Source organism: Nanorana parkeri, unplaced genomic scaffold, assembly GCF_000935625.1.
Source record: "Nanorana parkeri isolate BGI_ZX_2015 unplaced genomic scaffold, ASM93562v1 scaffold65, whole genome shotgun sequence".
NCBI classification, from domain to species: Eukaryota; Metazoa; Chordata; class Amphibia; order Anura; family Dicroglossidae; genus Nanorana; species Nanorana parkeri.
In genome coordinates, this window is record NW_017306333.1 from 630069 (window position 1) to 655621 (window position 25553).

The following is a 25553-nucleotide window of genomic DNA, read 5'->3' on the forward strand; positions in this document are numbered from 1 at the left end:
CAAAGCTGAAGTGTGACAATTGGGTGCGAGGTGGTTGTTCCATGCCGCATCACGCTGTGCTGAAAAAAATACAGCACGTTGTACTTTTTTTCAGCGCACACCACCCCATTCCCATCGTGACTTTTTGTTTTCTGTGCTGTGCAGTGTAAAGCCTGGTTCTATTCTTGGGCAATAACTCCTGCATGAATATGGTATGGTCAAATGGCTGAGGAGCTCCACAAGACCAGTAAGCTGCGATATAGGGGGATGCAACAGTGACAGCATCCTGGAGCCGTCATTGCTGGAGGACAGCACAGTAAGAGGTTGGACTATGCCATTCGTTCAGATTTAGGTGAAAGCTTACCCCCAACATGTTTACTATCTCTTTAAAAGCTGAGCTGGCATGCTCTCTCTAGCTGTATCCAAAAATTAATGTTTTCTCTACAGCAAGATGAACTCTAAATCTTGGAAACACTTCAATAGCAGGCTTGTCTGGACATATAAATTGTTAAACCCTTTAATAACCAATAATGCAATTATCGTGCAATTCACTAGAGATTGATTGATTTTATTTAGCTTCTCAGATTTTCAATTACAAACGTAGACAAATTATGCCTATGATTAAATCAGTTGCTACCCAAGATGGGAGATGCATTTCATCTCATCAGAAACTATTTCTGGCTTAACCTACGAATGAGAACATTTGCTGTTTTAAATTATATTATTTTAATCATCACTGTGGGTAACTGGTATTTAATTTGGATAAGAAGGAAACTCTAAAACAGAACAAGTGCAGATTTCAGCTAAACACACAAGACTCTTACCTGTCCCATTAAAAATGTTACTCGATAAAGAATTGTTCAGACCGAACGCCTGATTTCTGTTCATACCGAACCCAGACATACTGTGTGATCAGAGAAAGAAGGGTCAGTGTTCAAGGCATAAAAACATCTTTAAAGCTGAACTTCAGGCACAAAAACTCTAATATATTCCTCAAAAGCCACAAAGGATACAAAATCCACTGTGCTTGCACCACGTCTTTACAACCAGTATATTACCTTGTAAACATATCTGTGCCATAATTAACGTGCTAGCAATGTGCAGTAAGCAGAGCTGCGGTGGGACCAAGTAGGTCCTCCCATTACAGGGTACCTGCAGAGAACTACATGAGGGGGCAGATGCAAGACCAGTCACCCTGCACAAGGAGACAGTTGTTTCATGCTGGATTATTGCACAGATCTAGAAAAACATACACAAAAGCACACAAAGATTTAAGTAAGAATGCACATGCTTCTTTTACTCAGGCACAGTTTGCTTAACCCAGAGTTCCGCTTCAAACAATAGCAAAGCAAACAAAAAAACATAAAAACTTGATCATCCAAGTAATTGTTTAGTTTCCAAAGTACGGCAATAATGGTAAAATGATCAATAGTGCTGTGCCCATTTAACAATATTTTAATATTGTCAAAGGGTTTGTGTAACTGACAAAAAAACTGGTAGGCAACAGTGAGTGAACAACTGTATGCAGCAAAGCTGAGCAGCCCCATGTGGTTGTAGACTCATCTCTGTTCAAACAGCTGATTAGCACCTCACAGTGAAAGTAGATTATATCCACCACACTGCCGAAAGTGGAAAATGCTTTAGCATATTCACAAAGTATGACTTTCAATGGGTAAAGCAATTCAGCTAAACATTTTCAATCAAACAGAGCTCTGACTCTGCTTTGCTATGCAGATGGAGCCCTAATATCGGTGTCTGTTTGCCCTTAAACCAAGACACCAACAGCAATCCTAGAAAAACACAGCACTGTGCATTTCTTGTTAAGGTGTATGTCCAGGCATTTTTTTTTGGGACAAAGTGAGGAAGGGTTAAAACCCCTGCCAGGTTTCTATTGCTATTTGCCATTGTGTTAAGCTGGCCATACACTTCTAGATTATCTGCAGATTTTCTATGGTCAGATGGAAAAAGTGGATTCCTCCATCTACGCTACACTGCGTGTATGGAGGAATCCCCCACTGGGCCAAGCTTCAGTAACTTACTAGTCGGCCCCGCTGGCTCTCAAAATACCTGAACAATGCCTGTATCCAATCAGATTGTTCCGGTACTTTTGAGAGCCAGCGGGGCCGACTAGTAAGTTACTGAAGCTTGGCCCAGTGGGGGATTCCTCCATACACGCAGTGTAGCGTAGATGGAGGAATCTTTTGCACTTTTTCCATCTTACCATAGCAACTCTGCAGATAATCTATAGGTGTATGTCCAGCTTTAGAGAGAAAAAAACCCAACGGTGTTGCCAGACAGGAAACGCTAGTAGGATAGAGAGCATCTTCTTTTCCATTTTAGAGGTTCCGATTGATTAACGGTTTGTAACTAGATAATAAAGCCAGGGACATTACCGGTAGCAGCGTTCTGAAGGAGATAGTGCCCTGCTGCAGAATTACCATCTTTAGATGGGAAATGGTTAAAAAGGGGCTATTCTTCAGAAAATCTTAGGCTCTTAAACAGTAAACTTACTGTAAGCCTCAATTTCCCAATACAATTACTAGAGTATTTTTATAGTGTGCTTCTCTGTAAAACATGCACCTACAGAAAAAAAAAAAAAATCAGACTTTAAGAATGCATCTATTCTCCAAGGTTTATAAATGCTCACCTGTTCACAGTAAAAGGTTGTCGGGATGGTGGTTGCTTTGGCATACATATTATGCTGGGGGAGCTTCTGTTTGGACTGCCTAACCCTGAACTGCTCATATTATTTGTCCTGCTTGGCATTCCAATGCCCTGTCCAACCTGGGAGTGGTTCATCATATTCCTGGGATTCATCGGCAAAATGCCCCTGAAAGACAACAGTTCCTACATTATCACATGCCCTGTTGTGACATGCAGGCATAAAGAAAGTATCTATTTCTAACTATGTATATATAAAAGAACTCACCAGCTAAATACTATAATTAGAAGTTAATGGTAATCAGAAAACAGTAGCTCTCATATATACACACGGGACTGTTTTACATGGGCTAAAATCACAACTAAAATAAACCTGGTTTATTTGGGCTTAACTTCAGCACAGATTACATGGTTCTCTAATGCATTACCCACTTCATCAGTGGATATTTTAAATCTACAAGTGGAGAAATGGGATAAAAAATAATAACAAGCTCTAATCATAAGACAAAAACAATATTTTAAGTCCAGTACCTGCTCGGAGATGGTGGCGTATGAAGTGACATTGTTGGTACCCCTGTTGTTGGCGTTACATGGTTTGGTAACTGAGTGCCTTGTGATAAGCTGCGATTTAGCTGAGGAGTATTGTTGCTCATCCCCCTCATTGGAAGGCCTAGTGCACCTGAAAAAACATAGGAACACAATTCAAATGAAAAAGAACTGCACACAAAACACAACTGTCACATGCTTTCTGCAGTATTACAGTTAGATATCCAGAGACAAAAAAAAGATCCTGAGGTTTTAACAAAACAAATGCCAAATGAAGGTCTTAACACAGATCTCCAATGCTAGCCATACACATACCGTTACAACTGTTTGATTAAATAATCTTTGTAACATTCTGGCCTAAACGTAGATGTGATGGGTTGGAAAGTTTTGAGCGTTTCCAAAGTGGTCAGGTGACGTACGGCGCCATCGATCAATACTGAAACAATTTTAGGGCTGCAACTAGTGATTATTTTCATAAATCGATAGTTGGACTAGGGCAGCAACCAACTAATCGATTAAGAGAATAGTTGTCAAGTATTCTCACGATCAATTAGTTGGTTGGACCCCCTAGCTCTCTCCTCCATGCTGGGAGGAGGGCATAGCAAGCAGTGGGTGGGTGCAATAGCCAGCCTATTAGCTATTGCAATTTGAAATGGCCAATAACAGGCTGGCTATGGCACCAGCCCACTATCTGCTTTGTTTACATTCAGCTGCCGTCTGTGTAATCTTGCCACTGGCAGCTGTCATTCCCTGAAGCTATTTAAGAGCAATGTGCTTACAATAAAAAAAACAAAAAAACAACAACAAAAAAAAGGTGGGAAGTGTCATTTTTGGTTTCGGCAGCAGTCTATGTCCACGCTGACGACGATTCTCATTATCGATTAGTTGTTGCAACAAACACTTGACACAGTGATTGAGATGTCCAACAGTTTTGCTGTCAAATATATATGCGTGAGCATAATCCTCGGTGGTAACCAAAAGAATCACAGACATTAACCAGATATACCCCACCATGTACGAGTCTCTAGAATCTTTATTTTTAATTATCTTAATTATCTTACTTGGGACGGAACAAATGAATAGACAGTTTCCAGGGGAAGGGAATAGTACAGCTAATTCAATACATGAGGAGCTTTAACGAATAGTAATAATTGTTCAGCACAAAATAACATAACATGAGAGGGTCCTACCCGTACCAGCTTACAATCTAGAAGATATAAAGGGTATTAACCAAAATGTAAAAGGAAGGTAAGTAAGCTGTATACAAGATCATAGTTGGTGTCCTGTCAGATGAGAAGTCAAAAAACCACATGAGTAACGTACTTATAATAAAGAAGAGAATGGTTTGTAGGGTACACTTTAACAGACACTTGTCACTTTGTGTCTCTAAAAGGCCTGGTGGGCAAAGTGTCTTCAATAGTATTGAACTACACATGGGAAGGAATTCCAGGGAAGGGGTGAAACTCATGAGAAGTCCTGAAAAGGAAGTCTAGGCAAGTAGAAAATAGAAGGTTGTGTTTGGGATGGCTTCTGAAATTATCAAATGAAAGATATGAAGTAGCCAGATGTTAGAATTAGAAGTTTGAACTGTTTTAACTGTTGCAGCTAGTGGAGATAGTAGCCGAAAGAAATAGCACTGCAGGAGCAAAAAGAAAAAGGAGGATAAGTCAAGTAACATAGCCAAGGAGAGTCTTACAAGAGTCGAGTAGAAAAAAGATGAGGGCCTTCACTAGTATTTAAGTTGTATCGCACAGGAGGAAGGAAAGGCTGTGGCATATTCTTTTAAGATGTACAGTGGCTTGCAAAAGTATTCACCCCCTTGGCATTTTTCCTATTTTGTTGCATTACCACCTGGAATTAAAATTGATTTTTATTTGGATTACATGTAATGGACATAGACAAAAAAGTCCAATATATATATATATATATATATAAATAATATGAAAAACTTTGAACATCCCACAGAGCACCATTAAATCCATTATTAAAAGTGGAAAGAATATGACACTACAACAAACCTGCCAAGGGCCGCCCACCAAAACTCAGAGCAGGCAAGGAGGGCATTAATCAGAGAGGCAACAGAGAGACCAAAGGTAACCCTCAGGGAGCTTCAAAGCGCCACAGTAGAGAAAGGAGTATCTGTCCATAGGACCACTTTAAGCCACACGCTCCACACAGCTGGCCTTCAAGGAAGAGTGGCCGGCTAGAAAAAAGCCATTGCTTACAGGTGAAAAAAAAAAAAGCAAACAGGTTTGCTGTTCACCAAAAGGCATGTTGGGGGACACCTCAAATATGTGGAAGAAGGTACTCTGGTCAGATGAGACTAAAATTGAGCTTTTTGGCTTTCAAGGAATACACTATGTCCGGCGCAAACCCAAGACCTCTCATCACCGTGAGAACACTATCCCCACAGTGAAGCATAGTGGTGGAAGTAACATGCTGTGGGGATGTTTTTCATCGGCAGGGACCGACAAACTGGTCAGAATTGCAGGAATGATAGATGGTGCTAAATACAGGAGGGCCTCGGTTTACAACAGTTCAATTTGAGGGAACCAGGTTCTTGAGGGAACCTGTTTCAGTCTGCCAGAGATTTGAGACCGGGATGGAGGTTCGCCTTGCAGCAGGTCAATGACCCTAAGCATACTGCTAAAGCAACATTCAAGGAGTTTGCATGTTCTACCTGTGGCTGTGTGCGTTTCCCCCCACACTCCAAAGACATGCTGGTAGGTTAACTGGCGCATGTCGAAATTAGCCCTCATATGCATGTGAGATAGGGACCTTAGATTGTAAGCTCCTTGAGGGCAGGGACTGATGCCCTCGAGGTGTAAAGTGCTGCGTAAATTGTCAGCGCTATATAAAAACCAATAAATAAAATAGTCAAAGCCCAGACCCATTGAGAATCTGAGGTATGACAAAGTTGGCTGTACACCAGCGAAACCCATTCAACTTGGAAGGAGCTGGAGTAGTTTTTAAGAATGGGCAAATCCCAGTGGGTAGATGTGCCAAGCTTATAGAGATGTACCCCAAGAAACTTGCAGCTGTAATTGGTGCAAAAAGGTGGCTCTACAAAGTATTGACTTTGGGGGGGTGTGGATAATTATGCACATTCAAGTTTTCATTTTTTTTTGTCTCATTTCTGGTTTGTACCACAATAAAAAATATTTTCCATCTTGAAAGTGGTAGGCATGTTGTGTAAATCAAATGATACAAACCCCCCCCAAAAATCCACTTTAATTCCAGGTGGTAATACAGCAATATAGGGAAAAGGGGGGCGAACACTTTTGCAAGCCACTGTAGATGACAGGAGCTGGTTGGTGAATGATGCAAGGTTAAAATGAGAGAACAGAATTGTTACCCCCCGACAAGAAACTTTAATGAGCTGGAGTCTCAGGGTGTTGAGTAAATTACACTCATCCCCATAAATAGAGCCGTCGTGTGACATTGAAACTGTTAAACGTCGGCTCTATTGATCGGTAAGTGAGTGAAAACATACAGCCGATCTGCTCAGTTCCCGATCATCTCCCTGCAGAGAGCGGTGACTGTCATTCACCTCTCCCCTCTCTGATACTCCAGTGCTGACTGGAGGGACAGACGGAGGAGGGGCAGGCATAGCAGGCTCCGCCTCTAGATAAGCAGAGCCCACTGTCAATCAGCCAGCTGGGTGGATCACAAGAGTATTGTCGGGATCCGCCCCGGCTGTGGTGTTCTCAGCATATAGTGGGCAATAGCTCGCTAAATACTTAGATTTTGATCATGGAAGGCGTTAGTATATGTCCGCCCGTGACCCTAAAGAGAACTATGGGAACTAGATCTCTTTTAAGGTAGGGTAGTATAGCAAGATTTAAAATGAATTGTATAAGTTTGGTTTGATCCATTTAGGGAAGAGAAACAACATAAAAACAGCAAAATATAAAAAAAACATGATACATTGGGGAAATGAGACTGGAAGCAAAAGAAACGGATTTGAGTTTTCTACATACATGGAATTTATAGTGAAAACCAAATTAACAGTTCACCTAGTTAAGACCACGAGTTTGTACGTATGTCATAAGCGGCCGGGGCTCTGTTTAAATTTGTAAAGCCGGCTGTCTGCTTTACAATGGAAGAGATTCCGGCGGCTCACCTGCCTCCAGATCGCTTCCCGAGGCTGGTACAGTGCCCACCTTGTTTCCTGGGCTCCGCTGCCCCTCCTGCGGGGCCCGACATGTTGGGTGTCGGTAGGAAGGAGCCTTTTTCCTCCCTGCTCTATGGGACCGGGGGCAACCCTGATTGCCTCCCTTCTGGTCCCATAGCGGTCATTGCTCAGCTGCTGAAGCCCCGCAATAAGCTATTGCGATCTGCACTCCAAACGCTGATCTGGAGTGGAAAGGTATTACCAGGGGTCTTTTGGACTCCTAGTGTCACCTTAAAGAGTGCCTGTCACTGCTAAATATGCTATCACATAGGGGGCTTGTAAGCTCCCTATGTGATAGCAATTAAAGTAAAAAAAAAAAAATGAACGTAAAAAAATGCATCGGGTGCGCCTACGTACCGAAATGACGATCGCACTACACAAGTTGGTTATTGCACCAGAGTGAGAGCAATAATTTTAAGGGGTATCTCTAAATGGATGACCGGTAGGGGGCTTTTAAAGGGTCGCCTATGGACAATTTGGGGTACTGAATTTTGGATATTTACTCATCATAACCTCATCTTTTATATTCTAAAAAAAAATGGGTATTATATTGTGTTTTGGGGCAGTAGAATTAACCTAAGTGCATTTTTAGGTTTGATAAAGAGTTGCACTAATATCATGCAACGCTAAAATTTGCATTTTATTCTACAGTGTCTTTGCTTTCAGAAAATATATAATGTTTGGGGGTTTCAAGTAATTTTCAGGCCTAAAATGTGGATTATAACATGTGCAAAAAAAAAAAAAAAATCACAAAAATGGCCTCTGCAGTGAAAGGGTTAAATGGCAAAGAAAAGGGATTCAAAAGAGAGCCTTGCGTACAGCTTGACATCTAGAATGAAAGTCATTGAACGTCCATCCAGAAAAGGTAAGAGGGAATCCTAAATAGTTTATGACCTTAATAGGAAATGGTGTAGATGTGTACAGTGTAGTCAGCACTGGAGTGTGAAAGGCCAAAGACAGAAGAGAGAGAATGAAGTAGTGGCCTTGAGATTTTGCAGTCAGGAAGTCCTTAGCAATAGTTTCAGTAGATTGACTCGAGTTTTTCATTTTATTACAGGCATTTATATAATACTGACAATTTTACGCAGCGTTTTACACAGTGCACATTCACATTAGTCCCTGCCCTCAAGGAGTTTGCAAGCTAAGGTCCCCTTACCTACATACAGATCACTGTCAAGGTGCTCAGAAAAACATTGATTCAGCCATGTTGCCTGCTGCAACAAAACATCTAAAATGTAATAAATATGTTTTAAAAATTATTTTTTGTGTGAATAAGAGCAAAAAAAAACCAAAACATATCAATGGGTTTTCTCACATTTGACTGCAACAGCGGAAATGCACTTTAATGTCTAGTGGTAACATGTATTATATAAATGCAATTATAATAAGAGAGAGAAGGAAAGAAAAAAACCCAAAAAAAAAAAGAAGTCAACAGGAAAAAGGCATAGGCCCTTACGTTTTAAAAGGTCAAATCTTCTACTGGAAATTCATTGTGGAGGGTGCATTCCAACACACTAGGGCTAAAGAAGTATCACAAAATGCTTCAAGTCAATGTAGAGGCTGCATAATAATTTCTCCCCAACTGCAGCCCTGAATCAGGCAATTTCCCACATATTTCAGTCTTTCATCAACATTTCTGCCCTGGATCTTTTCTTCCCTCATGTCTTGGTACACCCGACAACTACACTGTAGTCCACGACTAAGAACTGGCATTCTTCCTAACAAAGGGTAGAAATGCCATTTCATACATATGTCACAGAGATGCAAACACTGACCCAAAGACAGAAAATATACAACAAGCACGGAATCTACAAGTGTTTGATTAGCCCCAGGTATAAAACATGGACATTTAGTGGTGCCTCCACATACCTTCAGATGTTTTCCTGGAAGCCCTACATTCGAGGACCCCTCTAATGTTCATGTGTCCTAGCAGTGTAAAGGCTGGGCCTACCCTCTCTTGCAGCTTTGCATCAGTGACCTTACAGGACAATTTAGTTGATTATTTATTACTGGGATTTATATAGCGAACAATTTTACGCAGTGGTTTACATACTGCACAATCCCATCGGTCCCTGTTCTCAGGTAACTTACAATCTAACATCCCTATTGCACACTCAATTTAGACAGGAGCCAATTAACCTTCCAGCATGTCTCTGGAGTGTGTACCTGGAGAAAACCCATGCACAGGGAGAACATGAAAACCCCTTACAGAACGCATCCTGACTGGGATACAAACTAGTGACCCCAATGCTCCAAGGCAGAAGTGCTAACCACTAAGCTGCTGCTCTGCCCATGGGAATTTACAGGTAGGGGTAGGCCACACACCTCTAAAGTGTTGGTATTTGCATACAATGCAAACTGAGCTTTGAGCCTTACAGCATGCTGATGGGAAGACATCTGAAGCAATTTGTAGGCACCGTTAGATGCCTGCGTTTCTGTCCTGGCATAGGTCAAGGAAAATGGCACTGGCAGGTGTACTGTAGGGTATACATGATAATAACCAAGAAGAAATGATCCAGTCAATGAACGAGAAAAACTAAAAAAAAAAAAAAGAATATGAAGTCAAGTAAAAACAATGACTTACTTTGTTGCCCGTATAAACTAGCCCCAAATTGGGACAGCTGACCCGACGCGGATGGTGATGGAGACGCCAGCATCTAAAAGCAAAAGTAGGAGGGGGAAAAACAGAAAGAGAGAGGAAAAAAAATACACAAATCACTCAGGTTTTTTCTAAAATAATCATATATGTAATATACATAACAAAAATGAAGTACTACAAAAGAAATAGCTTCATATACAGTTTCTTTAATAAAGTACTGAAAATCCAGAGAAAAAAGGGCAAAACGTACATCTTTTTCCGATCGATGCGGAAACATTGATGACTGGCTATAATACATATTCTCGTCATGGTAGTCACTTTCGACTCCTTCTACAAACTTCTTTCTTGAAGCACCAAACATGCTGTATGTCACCTGAAAAAAACATTGCAATATTAATCCTCCACAATAGATTGTGTTTACATTAAAAAAAAAAAAAAACACAAAAAACTAATTTGACCCTTTCACTCCCTGGCCAAATGTTTTACTTACACATGTTTAAATGCGTATGAAAGCAGAGAATCTGCAGAATTAGGCTCCATTCACACCTATAATTTAGGTGCTTTTTTAAAATTCCCATATTAGGAACTTACAATTTCCTGCAGCAGGAATACCAAATCTGCCATTTACAAAGCAGTAGCTGTCACCTGTTCAAGTTAATGATAGGGGGGGCAGCAGCTGCATTTGAAAGCAGCAGAACGCACTATCGATGTGTCCAGGGATAGTGATGGATTCCAAACCGCATGTAATCACATCACATATGATTACATGCGGTGTGCCAGCGTTCGAATGCAGCAGTTGTCACCTGATTATTAACTTTAATGTATAGCAGCTGACACTTGTAAATGGCAGATTTTGTATTCCTGCTGCAGGAAATCGCATTTTTCTGACACGGGAATCCCTAATTGCACCTAAAGTTTAACTAGATGTGTGAATGGAGCCTAAAAGTTAGTTGCAAATTTATATGTTGCATAGTAGGTGCGCAACCGTTTATCAAACCTATATTTTTAGTAAAAATACATTCAAATAAATTTTAGAGCAAACACAAAATAATTCCTTTTCTTTTTGTAAAATATTAAGAATGAGACTTTGCCAAGTAAAGAGATACCAAATACACAATTACAACATTTTGCATAGCCTATGCTTTAAAAAAAACACTCTACAATTCATCAATTTAGAAGAATAATGCAATTAAAGCTAAAGTTCACCAAACAGAAAGTTCAGTGTGCCCATACACCTTACAATTATCTGCAGACTTTCTGTGGTCAGATGGAAAAAGTGTAAAGATTGGCCCAGGTGGAGATTCCTCCAGCCACACAGTGTAGTGTAGATGGAGGAATCTGTTGCACCTTTCCATCTGACCACAGAAAATCTGCAGATAAATTGTAAGGTGTATGGCCAGCTTTAGGGTTTACATACCCTTCAAAACATCATCTCTGGCCACCTGTGATCGCAGTGATTTATAGTATTAGCTATATCCTAAAAAAAAAATGTTTTATTGCAAAATACATGTACTGGGGTGCAGCCTGCTCCTGCCTCCAAGCGTCGTGTTAATGCTGTCTAGCACAGCTCATCAGTAGTAAACAGTGGTTTTAGACAAGGTCTGTCCTAACAAAGGGTTAAAGTCTACCCAAATCCCTGCTCCAAAAGAAACATTGAAAAAATATTTTTTTACCTTTTTTTTTTTTAGTTATGCTGCATGAATAAGAACACAAAATAATGGGGGGGGGGTGCAAGACATACCCCCATTTAAAAACAGACAGGAGTGGAAAGACAACCATACTGGTACAAGCGCACAAATCTTTATTCTCAGAATGGACACTGCAGGATGGAGAGACCCAGAAGGCAGTTAAGAGTGAGAGCCTCAACATTAACCGACTAGGTCACTCGCCCTGTCACAGTGAAAATTCTCAAAGCTTCCTGCAGGCCTAAGGCCTTGTTCACACCAAATGCAGATCAGTTCCGGTCAGGTTTCTGCACACGCACACTAGTCTTTTAGACGCGTTTTTTTTTTTTTAGAAGTTTAAAATGGGCTTTCAGTGTGTTCCAGGCATTGGCATGCGTTTTTGATGCGTTCCAGAGCAGATCCAGAGCAGGTAAAATAGGGCCTGCTGCAGTTTAACCTGCTCTGGACCTGCACGCTGCGATGTGAACTGGAGCAAAAAATACCATTGGAATACATTGGACGCAGTTTTGATCCGGTCTGCACCTGCTCTGCTCTTGGTGTGAACAAGCCCTTAGGCCTTGTTCACACCAAATGCAGGGCAGATCCGGTTAAGTTTCTGCACACGCACGCTAGTTTTTTAGATGCGTTTTTGACTTTAAAAAAAAAAACATTTTTCTTAGTTTAACATGGGCTTTCCGTGCGTTCCAGGCATTTGCATGCGTTTGCAGATCCAGAGCAGGTAAAATAGGGCCTGCTGCAGTTTAACCTGCTCTGGACCTGCACGCTGCGATGTGAACTGGAGCTAAAAATACCATAGGAACACATTGGGCGCAGTTTTGATTCGGTCTGCACCTGCTCTGCACTTGGTGTGAACTAGCCCTTACAGCAGAGCTGAAAAAAGTGTTCAACCTTCTAGGACACTAGCAAAAAAAAAAAACTGAGGCGCGGTTTACAGTTACAGGAGGATTTAATGGGGGCTAGCTTGTAATGTTGAAACCTCCTGTAAGCAACAGCATATAACCGGTCTATTTTAGAATTCCTGTGTCCCTAAAGGGACAATAAAAGATCTGATGAGTTCCCCCCCAAAAAAGTGCAAGCATAGGAGAAAGAAAATAGCACATCTTCCTCACCACTATTTTCTGACCATCTAGGTCAGGGCTTGACAAATTTGCTTTGAATCTAGGCGCAAGCTAAAAAAAAAAAAAAGTTAGCAGACAGGTTTTTTTTTCTCTAACAAAGTTTTATTTTCTTCATCTATTTTTACAGATGCTCGACACAACACGTAGTTATGCTTTGTTTTTTTTACTTCATTGCAAATCACATGGGGGGGCTCACAAGCCCCCTATGTGATAGCACATTGGAGATGACAGGCTATCTTTAAGGTGACATTAGGGTTCTATTAGACCCCTAGTGTCACCTTTCCACTTCAATAGCTGTAGCTGGGGAATGACAACTGCCTGCTGAGGCAGCGGCCGGGAGCAATAGCCAGCCTGCTATTGGCTACTCCAATTTAAAATAGCTAACAGCAGGCTGGCTATTGCTCCCGGCCGCTGGATGGGAGACTTGTTGCCGGCTTTCTACCACCGGCAGTTGAACTGAAGAGGGGGCGGGGTAGAGTCACAGCGACTGACAGTGGTCTCCCCTCCCCGCTGGGTGCTGTCTGCAGTGTTTGTGTCCCCTCCCTTCCCTGCAAGCGGGGGAGAGCAGCGGGGGAGAGCAGCGGGGATCGGAGGGGACCCTGACCGCAGCATGCACTTGGATTCTAGCAGGTAGAACAGCAATTTTACCATTACAAGAGATAAAGATCTCAGCTTGCGTCAGTTGTTTCTGTTTGAATGACTAAAGGCAGCAGTCCTGCTTAGAGACATTCTGAAAGATTGAAATGTTTACCTTTTGCAAGTGAAATCTAGTGTTGCTTTAGGTCACATGACAGAAGTACAGTTTACAGAAACAGCATAAAAACAAGACCTCTAATGGTGCATCCACAATCTGAGACGTCATGCCTCACATTAAAGGAGAACTATGGGGTCAGTGCTTTTTCCCATAGTTCTCCTAAGGGTAACGGAAGGACACAAACTAGCGTCCTCCCGTCACCCTAAGCTCAGTATATGCGGTATACTGAGACGCCGCAGCCGGAACGGATCCTGACAATTCTGTCTGGATCCACTCAGCTGCGTGACAGCTGGCTCTGCATATATAGAGGCAGAGCCAGTTGTACCCGCCCCCTCCCCCATCCGTTCCGCCAGTCAGCGCTGGAGGATTGGACAGGGGAGGGGGGAGAATCCCAGCGGTGAGTGACAGTCACGGCTCTCTGCAGTGACAGGATCGAGAAGTGAGCGAGCGGCGGTATGTGTTCGCTCACTTCCCGATCTACTGAGCCGACCTGTGACAGTTTCATCGTCACAGGTCGGCTCAGATTATGAGGCTGAGTGAAAATCACTGGCCTCATAATTCTCCTTTAACACACATGATAATGCCTGCTTATGTGCAAGACAACAACACAATGTCTAGGTACATCATGGTGTGTGTGTTGTTTTACTTTTCAATGGCACCCCAATGAAGCTTACACAACAAAAAGAAACACATTTTAGCGTTTTAGCGCACTGCAACTAATGCCTAAGAAACATGTGCTTTCTTATGGTAGGTTGAAGAAAAGAAATGAAGGCAGGTATTTTTTTGGCCTGTCAATCTGCCAAAAAAAGTGAATATGAATTTTATCGGGCAGTAACACTTTCCAGGTCACACAAAAAAGGAAAACCCTACGTGATTTTAAAAGCAAAAGGATTTTTAATGTATTGCAAATGCTGATTAAATCACTTACAATGAATGCCGCTTCTTGTTTAAAAGTTTTAGTTCTGTCCCCCCTGGCCCCTCTCCTCCCTTCTCTAAGCTAGTAGATGTACAGCTGCCCGAGACAGCTCTGTCTCTTGTGAGCTTGTACTGCACAGGAAGTTCAGGGAAGCTGAGCCGAGAGACTTGGAAGCAGCTGTTTAGAAACATGATGATTGGGCAAAAAAGTACCGCAATGCTTTGCTGGGCAATTCATATTTCTTTGATCTGGATTCAATATTGGAAAAAGTTTGAGAGTTTAATACTACAAGAAAAACGGTTTTGTCCCTCATAATTATAAAACAGCTTACAGCTAAAGTCAACAATACTATATTTTTAACTACAAGTCTCCACGAAGACAATAATCGGCAACAAAAGATCTAAACGAACCTTTTGCAGTATGCTAAGAGATAACAAGAATAGATATAGAATGAGCCAAGCAGTCACCTCTACAGGAAAACACAGCAATGTCGATAACACAATCAGATACATAAAAACACTCCATATAAGATATTAAAGGAGAACTATGAGGTGAGTGAAAATCACTCAGCCTCATAGTTCGAGCCGACGTGTGAGAATGAAGCTGTCACACATCGGCTCAATAGATCGGGAAGTGAGCGAACACATACCGTCGCTTGCTCACTTCTAGATCATATCCCTGCAGAGCGCTGTGACTCACTCACGGCTCCCTGCAGGGATTCCCCCCTCCCCGCTCTGATCCTCAAACGCTGACTGGTGAAATGGACGGTGGAGGGGGCGGGTATAGCTGGCCCTGTCTCTAGATAGGCAGAGCCCGCTGTCACTCACGCAGCTGGGTAGATCGACAGTAATGTCGGGATCCGTCACGGCTCGGGGGTCTCTGTATACCGCGAGCTGTAGCACGCGATATACTGAGCTTTGGGTCATAGGAGGACGCTAGTATATGTCCTCCCATGACCCTTAAGAGAACTATGTGGAAAAACACTTACCCCATAGTTCACCTTTAACTTAGATTATAGTATATACAAAACTACACTAAATAACAGAAAGGAAAGAAGTGAACTTTAAGAGGACAACTACCTTCTACACTGGAAAACCGGAAGCAAACACTTTCATAACACACGTTTGTGCATCAAAGCATATCTGGACCCAAAACAAAAAGGTTATAAATCAGCTTACCAGTCCTCACATTTGGTGGCTAGATTCCTTTTAATTTTCCGGGCTGAGAATATTTTTAGCAAGTACAGAAAATATCTGTTGATCTTGCCAGAAATGCAGTGCAACTTCCTGTGAGATTAAAAGACATCACAAACAGCCTTATCTGTCTTGTGTACAGGAATAGTCTCCTCAATCCGCCATGTAATGGAGATGAACAAAAGCAGACATGTTTGACGTCCAACCTGTGTGACAGCCATGGCTGCTTTAATAGATACAGTGGAGAAATGTGTAGCTATGAAGGGACAGGAAGTCTAGTATTGAATGATGAAAATAAAGGGGAAAATGCCTGGACGAAGAAAACTAAGGCAGACACCTAATCAGAAAACTGGTAAATAAAGATATATTACATTTTTGTTGTGCTTACATACACTTGAAGAACTTATTGACACTATATTAAAGAGACACTAAACTCAGGGGGGCTACTTTTGTTCCCCATAGTCCCTGTGTGTGTTGTAAAGTAGTCACTGCTCCAACCTTAGTCTCGTGATGGACTACAAGCTTATGTTTAGTTTACTAATTTGTAATAAAGTTTTAGTCTGTCACAGGATCAAGCTTGGAGCGGTGACTACTTTACAACACACACAGGGACCATGGGGAACAAAGGTAACCCCCCTCCAGAAGGAAGGACAGTGTCAGCACCAATTCAGAGATGATTTGAGAATCAAAGCCGAGTGAAGCCCAAATAAGACACATTTTGTTACTATTTAGGGTACTTTAATGCATTTTTAAGATTTAACTCCTGAGTTTAGTGTAACTTTAATTTCAATATGGTCCATCAGCACTCTACACCAAGGGAAGTTGAGAAGAAACCCTGAATATATTTTTAGTTAAATGTCCTGTTTGCCCTTTCAGGCCAGGTTCACACCTGGGCAATCCGTGACCGTGCGGCAATTGTGCATGAAACCGTGCGGATGGCCATTCTTTTCTAAAAGGTGCCCATACACCTTACAACCATCACACGACTTTCGTTGTGCGATGGATGTAAGGTAATTAAAACCTTGTACGATCTGCCCATCTTGGACAGGCAGATAGTACTTGCAATCATCGCAAGTCCGCTCCGCTGAGGGGAGGGCTTCCGATGATTCCAGTGTTGTGCGGGCAGTGTGCGATTGCGCACACCGGCCCGTTTGGCATTTGTCTTCCGAGCGTGCCACTAACCCCCGAAAATCTTACGATTTTCGGCAGGTTTTCAAGCGTGCTCGGAAGACAAAAGACGTGCGACCGTACAGTAGAAACGGTTGTACGCCTTCCAAACACCTGCCGATTATCGTACGATAATCGGCAGGTGTATGGGCGCCTTAATGGCACCCCAGTCGCACCAGGAAGATAGCGCTGGATTCCGTCCATAAAATCACGGATGATCGCGGCTGAAAAAACAGCGCTGCGCATGTAGCGAAAAAAAGGTACCTTTTTTTCAGCGATTACCGCGTAGATATAACCCCACTGAATTCAATGGAGCCGCATGGCAACCGCTGTGTGCAACCGCACACGATAGCGCAGTCCTGGGATCACCCAAGTCCGCACTGTGCCTAAATTCAATGAAGTATGGTCTTTGACAGAACATGCATGAACACGTAAATTCTGAACACTATTAAGTGCTAAAACATCAGTGCTTTGGGTAAACTCAGCCAAATTGTATTCTAACAAGCAGAAAAAACATAAGTAAACAGATAAAGAAGGTTGGTGGTGGTATACATAAAACAACAAGACAAACTTATAGTCAATGTCTGATGTCACAGTCCCAAATTCATATTCTAGCACAGCGCTGTTGTCCATTGGCTGGGTACTAGAGCTGCAGCTAACGATTATTTTCAAAATCGATTAGTTAGCCGATTATTAAGTTCGATTAATCGGTTAATCGGATAAACTATAAAATAAAGTTTAAAAAAAAAAAAAAACTTAGATTACAACTAAGAAATAGAACTGGGTACAATATTTGGTCAACATGGAAACCCTGTTCATTATTACATAAAGCATCCCTGTTCTAGCCAGGAACTGTGCATATTTCCATGAACACTACGCCTATAAAACTCTTGCACAACAGATGTTTTTATCATACTGCTGCACTAGGGTAAGATTCATCAAAGCTGATGGAAAGTAAAATGTCTGGATACTGCAGAGCAACCAACACTACATTCAAGCTACAATGTTTCTTAAAGGAGAACTATGAGGTGTAACAAAGAAGCTGTCACACGTCGGCTCTGTCGATCGGGAAGTGAGCAAAAATATACCATCGCTCACACACTTTCCGATCATTTCCCTGCAGAGAGCAGTAACCGTCGGTCACTGCTCCCCGCAGAGATCCCCCTCCGATCCTATGGATGAATGGAGGGGGCGGGCACAGCTGGCTTTGCCTCTAGATAGGCAGAGCCAGCTGTCACTCACGCAGCTGGGGATCTGCCCCGGCTGCGGCACTCTCAGTATATCGCGGGCTTGCCATATACTGAGCTTTGGGTCACGGGAGGAGGTTATTATATGTCCTCCCGTGACCCTAAAGAGAACTATGCAATAAAAAGGTTACCCCATAGTTCTCGGTTAAAGAATAACTCAGAAGATCACTATTGGCATGGAGAAATGACCATATCATAACATCTCAGCACACCTTCAGGAAAATGACGCCTCTGCTGTGGAAATCACTTACTGTGAATGGAGTCCACATCATGTAGCCCAGTACATATAGGAAATATTAATTGTCAAAAAATACATCATATTGAAATTGACAGAGCATCTTAGGGTTTGTTCACACCATGTCCGTTAAACTGCGTTTTTTTGCACATCACCGCACACGCATGCGGTAAACAGGGCAGTGACAGTACAACCGCATCACACAGCGATGAGCCTATAATGTGACATTTCAATAAAGTTCTAACAAAGTACAAAAAAAAAAAAAAAGTGTGATGTGGCACGATTGAGGGAAGCGGCACTGCACAGGCACACCAGCAGCCGCGCCGTTGAGCACAGCTGCTGGAGTGAACAATGCCTTAAAGGTTCCAGTGCCCAGACAATGCACATTCAATTATTTACATATTTGAAACAAAGAAAAGCACTTGAAAGAGACTCAAACCATTCAGTTCAACAACAAACTTCCTAAAAGATTATATGTGCATTTAACATTTTAAGCATGTTAACTGTAAAAGCCTCCCTTGTGTAGGCATCCAAAAGCCATGAGACTGCTGCTGGGTGCCACCATCTTGGATGTGATGTCAGCAGTTCCAGCAGATTTAAAGCAGTCACTCCCCTTTGCTCCTTCCCCAGCAGCTACATAAAAGGTTATGTAGGGAAGTGAAGGGTGGGGAGTAATTAGACAATTCCGGAAGAGGAGAGGGCTATGACATGCAGAGGGAGAGGGATGTGCTAGGGAATTTGATTTAAAAGACCCCTTAATTATTTCCGGTTACTTTCTACTACACAACCATTTTCGCAGCCTGCGATCCTTCTAATGTAAACATACAGCAAATAAATGAATTAGAAACACGGTTTTATAGTCTTTGTTGTGATCTTTAAGCATGAATTAATTCACAGTACAAGCAGCTAGGTGGGTCAGGGATGGCTTGTTTTAAAACTCTGACTTCTTGTTGAAAATATGCAAATTATTTTAGGTCAATAATCTGGATACAGGTAAATATGTCTGTGAAGGTTCATCCAGGTCATGGTATATCTTGTAAGAAATAAATCAAGACAACTGGACTTGCTGTATTTTTCTTGAAAATGTTTCATTGGTCATCCAACTACCTTTCTCAATTCAGAATGACTTCTGAAGTTTGTAAAACTGCAAGCAAAATGCACACTAAAGCTGGCCATACACTGCTAGATTTATCTCATTCAACCCCACAGCATCAATTTATTCCAGCGAGCAATCTCACATTAGCAGAGATCTATATTGCCATATATTTTTCCTATAACATAGCAAACAATCATTTTATGGAGTTCTGATTCAATTTAAGGTCACAATTTAAGTGGTTAAAGTGGACCTCTAACCAAAAGGTCTTCCTTTACAGTGGAAGAGATGTGGAACCTCTGACATTATAGCTGTGTCCCAGTCTGAGATTTTCACTCACTTCTTGTCATTGTGATAGTGTTGTCATTGTGACAACACTATCAGAAAGGGGCTACTATATTAAGGAGGCTACAGCTGTCTGAATTTGTCTCAGTGGATTTTCCAGTTGAGTTTGGCTGAGCCGGATGGTGCTGTCAGGGCAACCCACAGCTTGCATTTCAGATGACTCAGCGAGAATCTTCTGAATTTCGAGCCGTGTATGGCAAGCTTTACCTTTTAGGTTAAGACATTATGTATACGGTTCTATTGCTAAACTGAACCGCAAATTCATTCCAGGATAGAGAATTGTTACGATTGACACAAGTGCTAGTCTGCATTACCTTTATGTTCTATCCCTCCATAGATTTTTCACAAAAATAATGCTAAAGAGATGGGTTAAAGAGCACATGTTGTGTACCCATATGCTATTATTTAGGTTGGTTTTTTTGCTCACACCTATACTATAAATATGAAATAGACACTAAAAAATAAAAATCTTCCCTTTAATGAGAGTACACACAGCAACACAACAGAAATGCCATATAAAGCTAGAACACTAAGACACTATATTTCTTCACACAATCCAAATTTCTCAACAGTTTGGAGGCCCCACCAAATACACCATAAGTCTATCAATAAAAACTGCAACCTGAAACCACCACGGCTGGTCACAATTAACATACCTTGGAACATAGAGGAAGGTAAATGTATCCGGCTGTAAATGAGGAAAGAGGAGGGGAAATATCAAAGATGCTTTTTCTTTAGGTAAGAACAGGCCAGAGATCAGTTTACATAGTGGCCTACTTATTCCAGTTCTTTGCTGAGCTTCTTGTGCCTAACATTACAAAACCGGACACAGCAATAGATTTATGGCTGTCTCCGTACACACTTTATTCTCTCATTAAACACTAAAAATTGTAAAATAAACATTACCAGGGACCAACTAAAAAACTTGTGAGAGCAATGATAGCGGTCATTTATGAAAAAATAAGTAAAAATGGAGAAGCAGAAAAAAAGAAACGCGATTCCCATCAACCCGATTCCTGCTGTGACTTTTCATGGGACATTTAGAAAATTAAACTCAACTCCAGACAGGGTGCTAAGGGCCACATGAAACGTTTGAGCGGTACTGAGGTGCAGTGTCTAAATCAGACGACAATAACGTCAGGGATTTTGGGCCCCATCCTCAATCTTTCCACTGCAATTGTGTTAAGGATTTATGACCCACATATACGAGAGAATGTATTGCTAAATAAATGGCCAGTTCCCACACACACATTCCAGGTTCTCCTGTAACGTAAAAAAAAGTCTTATGGGAAAAAGTTTAAGGCTCCTAGTCAACATCAGAGCAAGCATCTGATGTGGATCAATACACAAAAAGCCGAGTACAAAACACAGATCTGGCTAATGGCCTTGTTTACCGCAGACAGAGTTTTTGCAGAACAGGGTTACTTTAACATAAGTAAAGGTAGTAAAGGCCTTTCACACAGACGCATTCAGTTGTGATCAGCAGGAGATCCATGCAGAGATCCCCTGCTGATCAGAATCATGTCACCATTGTGAGATCCGTGTCTATCCAGTTCTCCTCCATCTTGCAATAGAGTAAAAAACTGAAATGACGGGACCTATGCTTGTCTATGGGGAGTCGTATGTAAACGGACAGGAGTCAGTTTATGTAAGATTACCACCGATCTGCCACAATCAGGTCCACCGAAACAGAACTCTGTTCCATTTGTTTTTCTGGATCTGGCAGGAGTTAGGGGTAATCAGATGTAAACGGACCCACGTGCATTTATATCCATCTGCCCATAGACTAACATAAGGCTTCCTATCAGAGCTGCCTGAAAAACTAACAAGTGGACCTAACTGGACTGCCCATGTAAAAAGAGTTATAAACAATCTTCTATAACTTAACCCAGATATAGTCTTCATTTAGCACATAAATGTAGCAAGTCCGTTTTTTTACCAGCAGTTAGAACACTTCAAGTAGAAAGAAAGCCAAAACTGTTTTGCTGCGGTTCTGTGTTTTAATCCCGGGGGGGAAGCAAAGAAACCTCTGTTATGTTATTACTGCTTTCCGTACGCCCCCTCGCCTTGCCTCCCATCTCGGTGATCGTTTTACCTGAACAGGACGCGAGAGGAAATCTCTTCAAAAAAGGATGCACACCGCCGTTAAAAACATGACCAAAAGTTTGACCGCTGTCCAAAAGTTTGTCTGGAGTTCCACTTTATCAAACAGAACCATCCATTGAGTGACTTGAGAGAGAAAATGAAGCTGAATCTGGCAATGCATTATTACACTCTGCTGTTTATAGACAGGACCAAAAAGGCAAATGGGGCTATTGAACCAGAAAGCAGACAGGTGTCAGTTCTCATTTCTAACATGCATCCAAAAATGCTACCATAAGCAAGCAACAGCAAACATTTAGGAGTAAAACAACCCTCACTTTGGTAACTATAAGCATTCAATAAATATAATTTTACACTCTACTTATCAGTTCACGTCGGCATTTTCAAAGTATCAATACGGAACAAAGAATGTGCAACATGAATCAAAGTTCGGAAGGTTAGTACTATGAAACCACTGTACAGGACAAAGAAAATACAACATGAATCAAAGTTCAGAAGAAGGTTAGTACTATGAAACCTCCGTACAGGACAAAGAATACACAACATGAAGAAATGTTGGTGTGTATATGGCTTTTACAGTGGCCATCATCTCCATTTTACAGACATACATGCTGAGATCTGGAAGCAATGAATACAGCTGATTCAAGCAATGTACCAGACTTGCATGGCCAACCAACTGTGTTATTGTGTGCTACAAATTAAGATTGAAGGGTTGTTTTTTTTCCTCACACAAGGTTGTACAGCTGGTCGTAACATAAGGCTGCTAAACACTTGGGAGCTAAAGCATAGCAACAGTAAACTGCTTACAAATTTGGGGGGCCCAGGAGCTAGGACTATAATGTGCAAGCATGCTCAGCATATTTTCACATTATGGCATACTTACTTGGTATAGCGCCCTTCTCCAGCAACGAGACAACCTTGATCTCACTGAACACTCTATTGTCGGCACTTCCATTTTAACCCAGTCTTCTGTGACTGTGCAGAAGAGAGACGACCTCTCTTCTGCAACAAATGCTTCCTACTTGCCTGCAAACAATGTTTCTTCTGGGCTGCGATTGCACAGCTCAGCATTGATTCTCGGCATGTCTTACAGGGCTATTCACAAGAGGGTGAAGAGTCTGGAGAAGGCAGGAGAAGTAAACATTCTGAACTGTGAGCTGAATTGGAGAATATTTCCAGTTCAGCTATGTTGTCCTAGATTGTTTACTTCTCCTGCCTTCTCCAGACTCTTCACCCTTTTGTGAATAACCCTGCTAGTGTCGGGATGAGTTAACATACGCATGTGTGGGGTTTGGGTTGTCCCAGGCCAGTGAATCAAGATAACCATGACATCAAACCTAGAAGATGATGAGGCAAGGATAGCAGCGGCAGTGAGGGAGCTCACAGGCATTGCATTGCTGGAGCAGGCTTAAGTCTAGTTTTACCCAATTTCACCCCCAACCCTTCCTCTCAGTCTAGATTATTCCTGAGCATTATTTTCTTTTAATTGTTCCTGTAATGAAAAACAGCTTTTAAACACACATCACAGGACTTGTACATTTCTTGCAGGTGCAGCTGCTAGGTCAGTTCCTACTGACGTAGACATGCCCCCAGAACTACATCTCCCAAGAGCCCTTTCCCTGCATTTCAATGGCACCCCAAGTGCGCCTACCACCCACAGTGTGATTGCCTGCACTGAAACGGACAGTACCGCAATGCTGTGCATTCAGTGCAATTGCAAAACATTGTGCATGCAGTTTTATTCTGAAGTAAGCTTTATGTCTGTAACACTGCATTTGTGTATTTAACCTCTTGCCGTCCGCCCGTAGTAAAAAAACGGACGGACGGCACTGCAGCATCTGCGGGTTGCCATCTCCAGACGGCAATTTTTTTCTGCTCGCGCGCGCCCCCTAGCGGGCACGCACGGGCAGAAAAGACCCGCTAAATGCACAAAAAAAACGTTACCGGGTGTTTCACATATAGGCGATCGCCTATGATCCCCGTCCGGGCTGTGAATGCAGAAGTGATGTGTGTTACATCACTTCCGCATTCACCTGTCAGTCATCTGGAGAGAGTAGAAGCTGATAAAGCAGATCTCTGCTTTATCAGCTTCTTTTGGGGTCCATAGGTGATATTAGGGGTCCTATAGACCCCTAATATCTCCATAAAGAGGACCTGTCAGTGTGCCTTTGCTATTATATAGGGGGTTGTTATCCCCCTATATAATAGCAATAACAATAAGTGCAAAAAAAAAATATAAATAAAAAAAAAGAAAAGTAACACATAAAAAAATAAAATAAAATAAAAGCCACATATAAAAAAAGGGGAAAAAACCCCCCCAAAATGTTTAACTCCCCCACCCCCACGTTTACGCGCCTATAAACGTAAATACGCGTCCGGTGCCCCAGCGCGCAAAAATTACAATTGCGCTACACATGTTACATATCGCCGCGAACGTCGCAGTGAGAGCAATCATTTTAGGGCCATCAATCACTGATAACACTAAACTGATGAGCGGTAACAGCTTTTAAAGCGTCGCCTATGGCCAATTTTGGGTATTATCGTTTTTTGAGGTTTCGCGCGCGCACGCAATTTTAAGGCTTGACATGTTTAGTGTCTTTTTACCCGACGTGACCCCATCTTTTATATTTTACCAAAAAATTGGGTAATAATAAATGTTTTATCATTTAATATAGGGGAAACTGTTTTTTTTTAAAAAATTTCGGTAATTTTTCCTTAATATAGTAAAAAAATAAAACCCCCAGTGGTGAATAAATACCACCAAAAGAAAGCTCTATCTGTCCCCAAAAAAGGGTATAAAATTCATTTCAGTACAGCGCTGCATGACGGAATAAATGTCAGTTAGAATACCGCAGCGCTGAATACTGAAAAATGGCCTGGATGGGAAGGGGGTTTAACACCGCGGATGTCAACTGGTTAAAGGAGAACTATGAGGTGAGTGCTTTTCACTCACCTCATAGTTCTAGCCGACCTGTGACAATGAAACTGTCACGGGTCGGCTCAGTAGATCGGGAAGTGAGCGAACACATACCAGGCTCTCTGCCGTGACAGGGAACGGACTGGATTCCCTCCTCCCCGCTCTGATCCTCCAGCGCTGACTGGCGGAGGGTACAGCTGGCTCTGCCTCTAGATAGGCAGAGCCAGCTGTCACTCACGCAGCTGGGCAGATCCAGACATAATTGTCGGGATCCGCTTCAGCTGAGGCGTCTCAGTATACCGCGAGCTGTAGCTCTCGGTATACTGAGCTTAGGGTGACGGTAGGACGCTAGTTTGTGTCCTCCTGTTACCCTATGGAGAACTATGGGGAAAAGCCCTAACCTCATAGTTTAATTTAATCCTTTAATTTTAAATGAAGGATGGGATTTCATGTTTTTTGTTTTTTTTATACGATCAGAAAAAAAAAAAGTCGGCCAACTAATCGATTATGAAAATAGTCATTAGTTGCAGCCCTACAGCAGAGGCACAGTTTTGTTAGCTGAGCCAGTTAGGATCTGAATGCATTTCTGATAGATCAACAGGTATTTTTCTTTACTTCCTGAATAAACACTTAGGTGTGAACGGGTCCTACATAAGCTTTGATGGCTGACTTATCTAAAATGGTACATATTCCAGGACCTTGCTTCACAATTTAGTCACTGACCAGGAACAGGCTTGTGCATATCAAAAGTCCTGTCATCTGCTATGGCCAGTAGTGAAGAAAATATAAGAATGCCGGCCCTGAAGTTTTAAACTTCAAGA

General features: G+C 42.0%; 1 protein-coding gene across 4 annotated transcripts in view; it reads right to left on the reverse strand.

Moving 5' to 3' along the window:
- CNOT2 (CCR4-NOT transcription complex subunit 2) overlaps positions 1–25553 on the reverse strand; it is a 76708-nt gene that overhangs the window by 36933 nt on the left and 14222 nt on the right. For 3 of the 4 annotated variants that reach the window (XM_018576383.1, XM_018576382.1, XM_018576385.1), the window contains exons 2-6: positions 10210–10332; positions 9945–10017; positions 3172–3319; positions 2627–2809; positions 804–883 (exon numbers count right to left, since the gene is read on the reverse strand). In XM_018576383.1, coding sequence (XP_018431885.1) covers positions 804–883; positions 2627–2809; positions 3172–3319; positions 9945–10017; positions 10210–10320 — 595 coding nt within the window. In that variant the 5' untranslated portion in view covers positions 10321–10332. Of the gene's footprint in view, positions 1–803; positions 884–2626; positions 2810–3171; positions 3320–9944; positions 10018–10209; positions 10333–16593; positions 16602–25553 lie in introns of all 4 variants that reach the window. The other variant, XM_018576384.1, reaches the window with a different exon arrangement.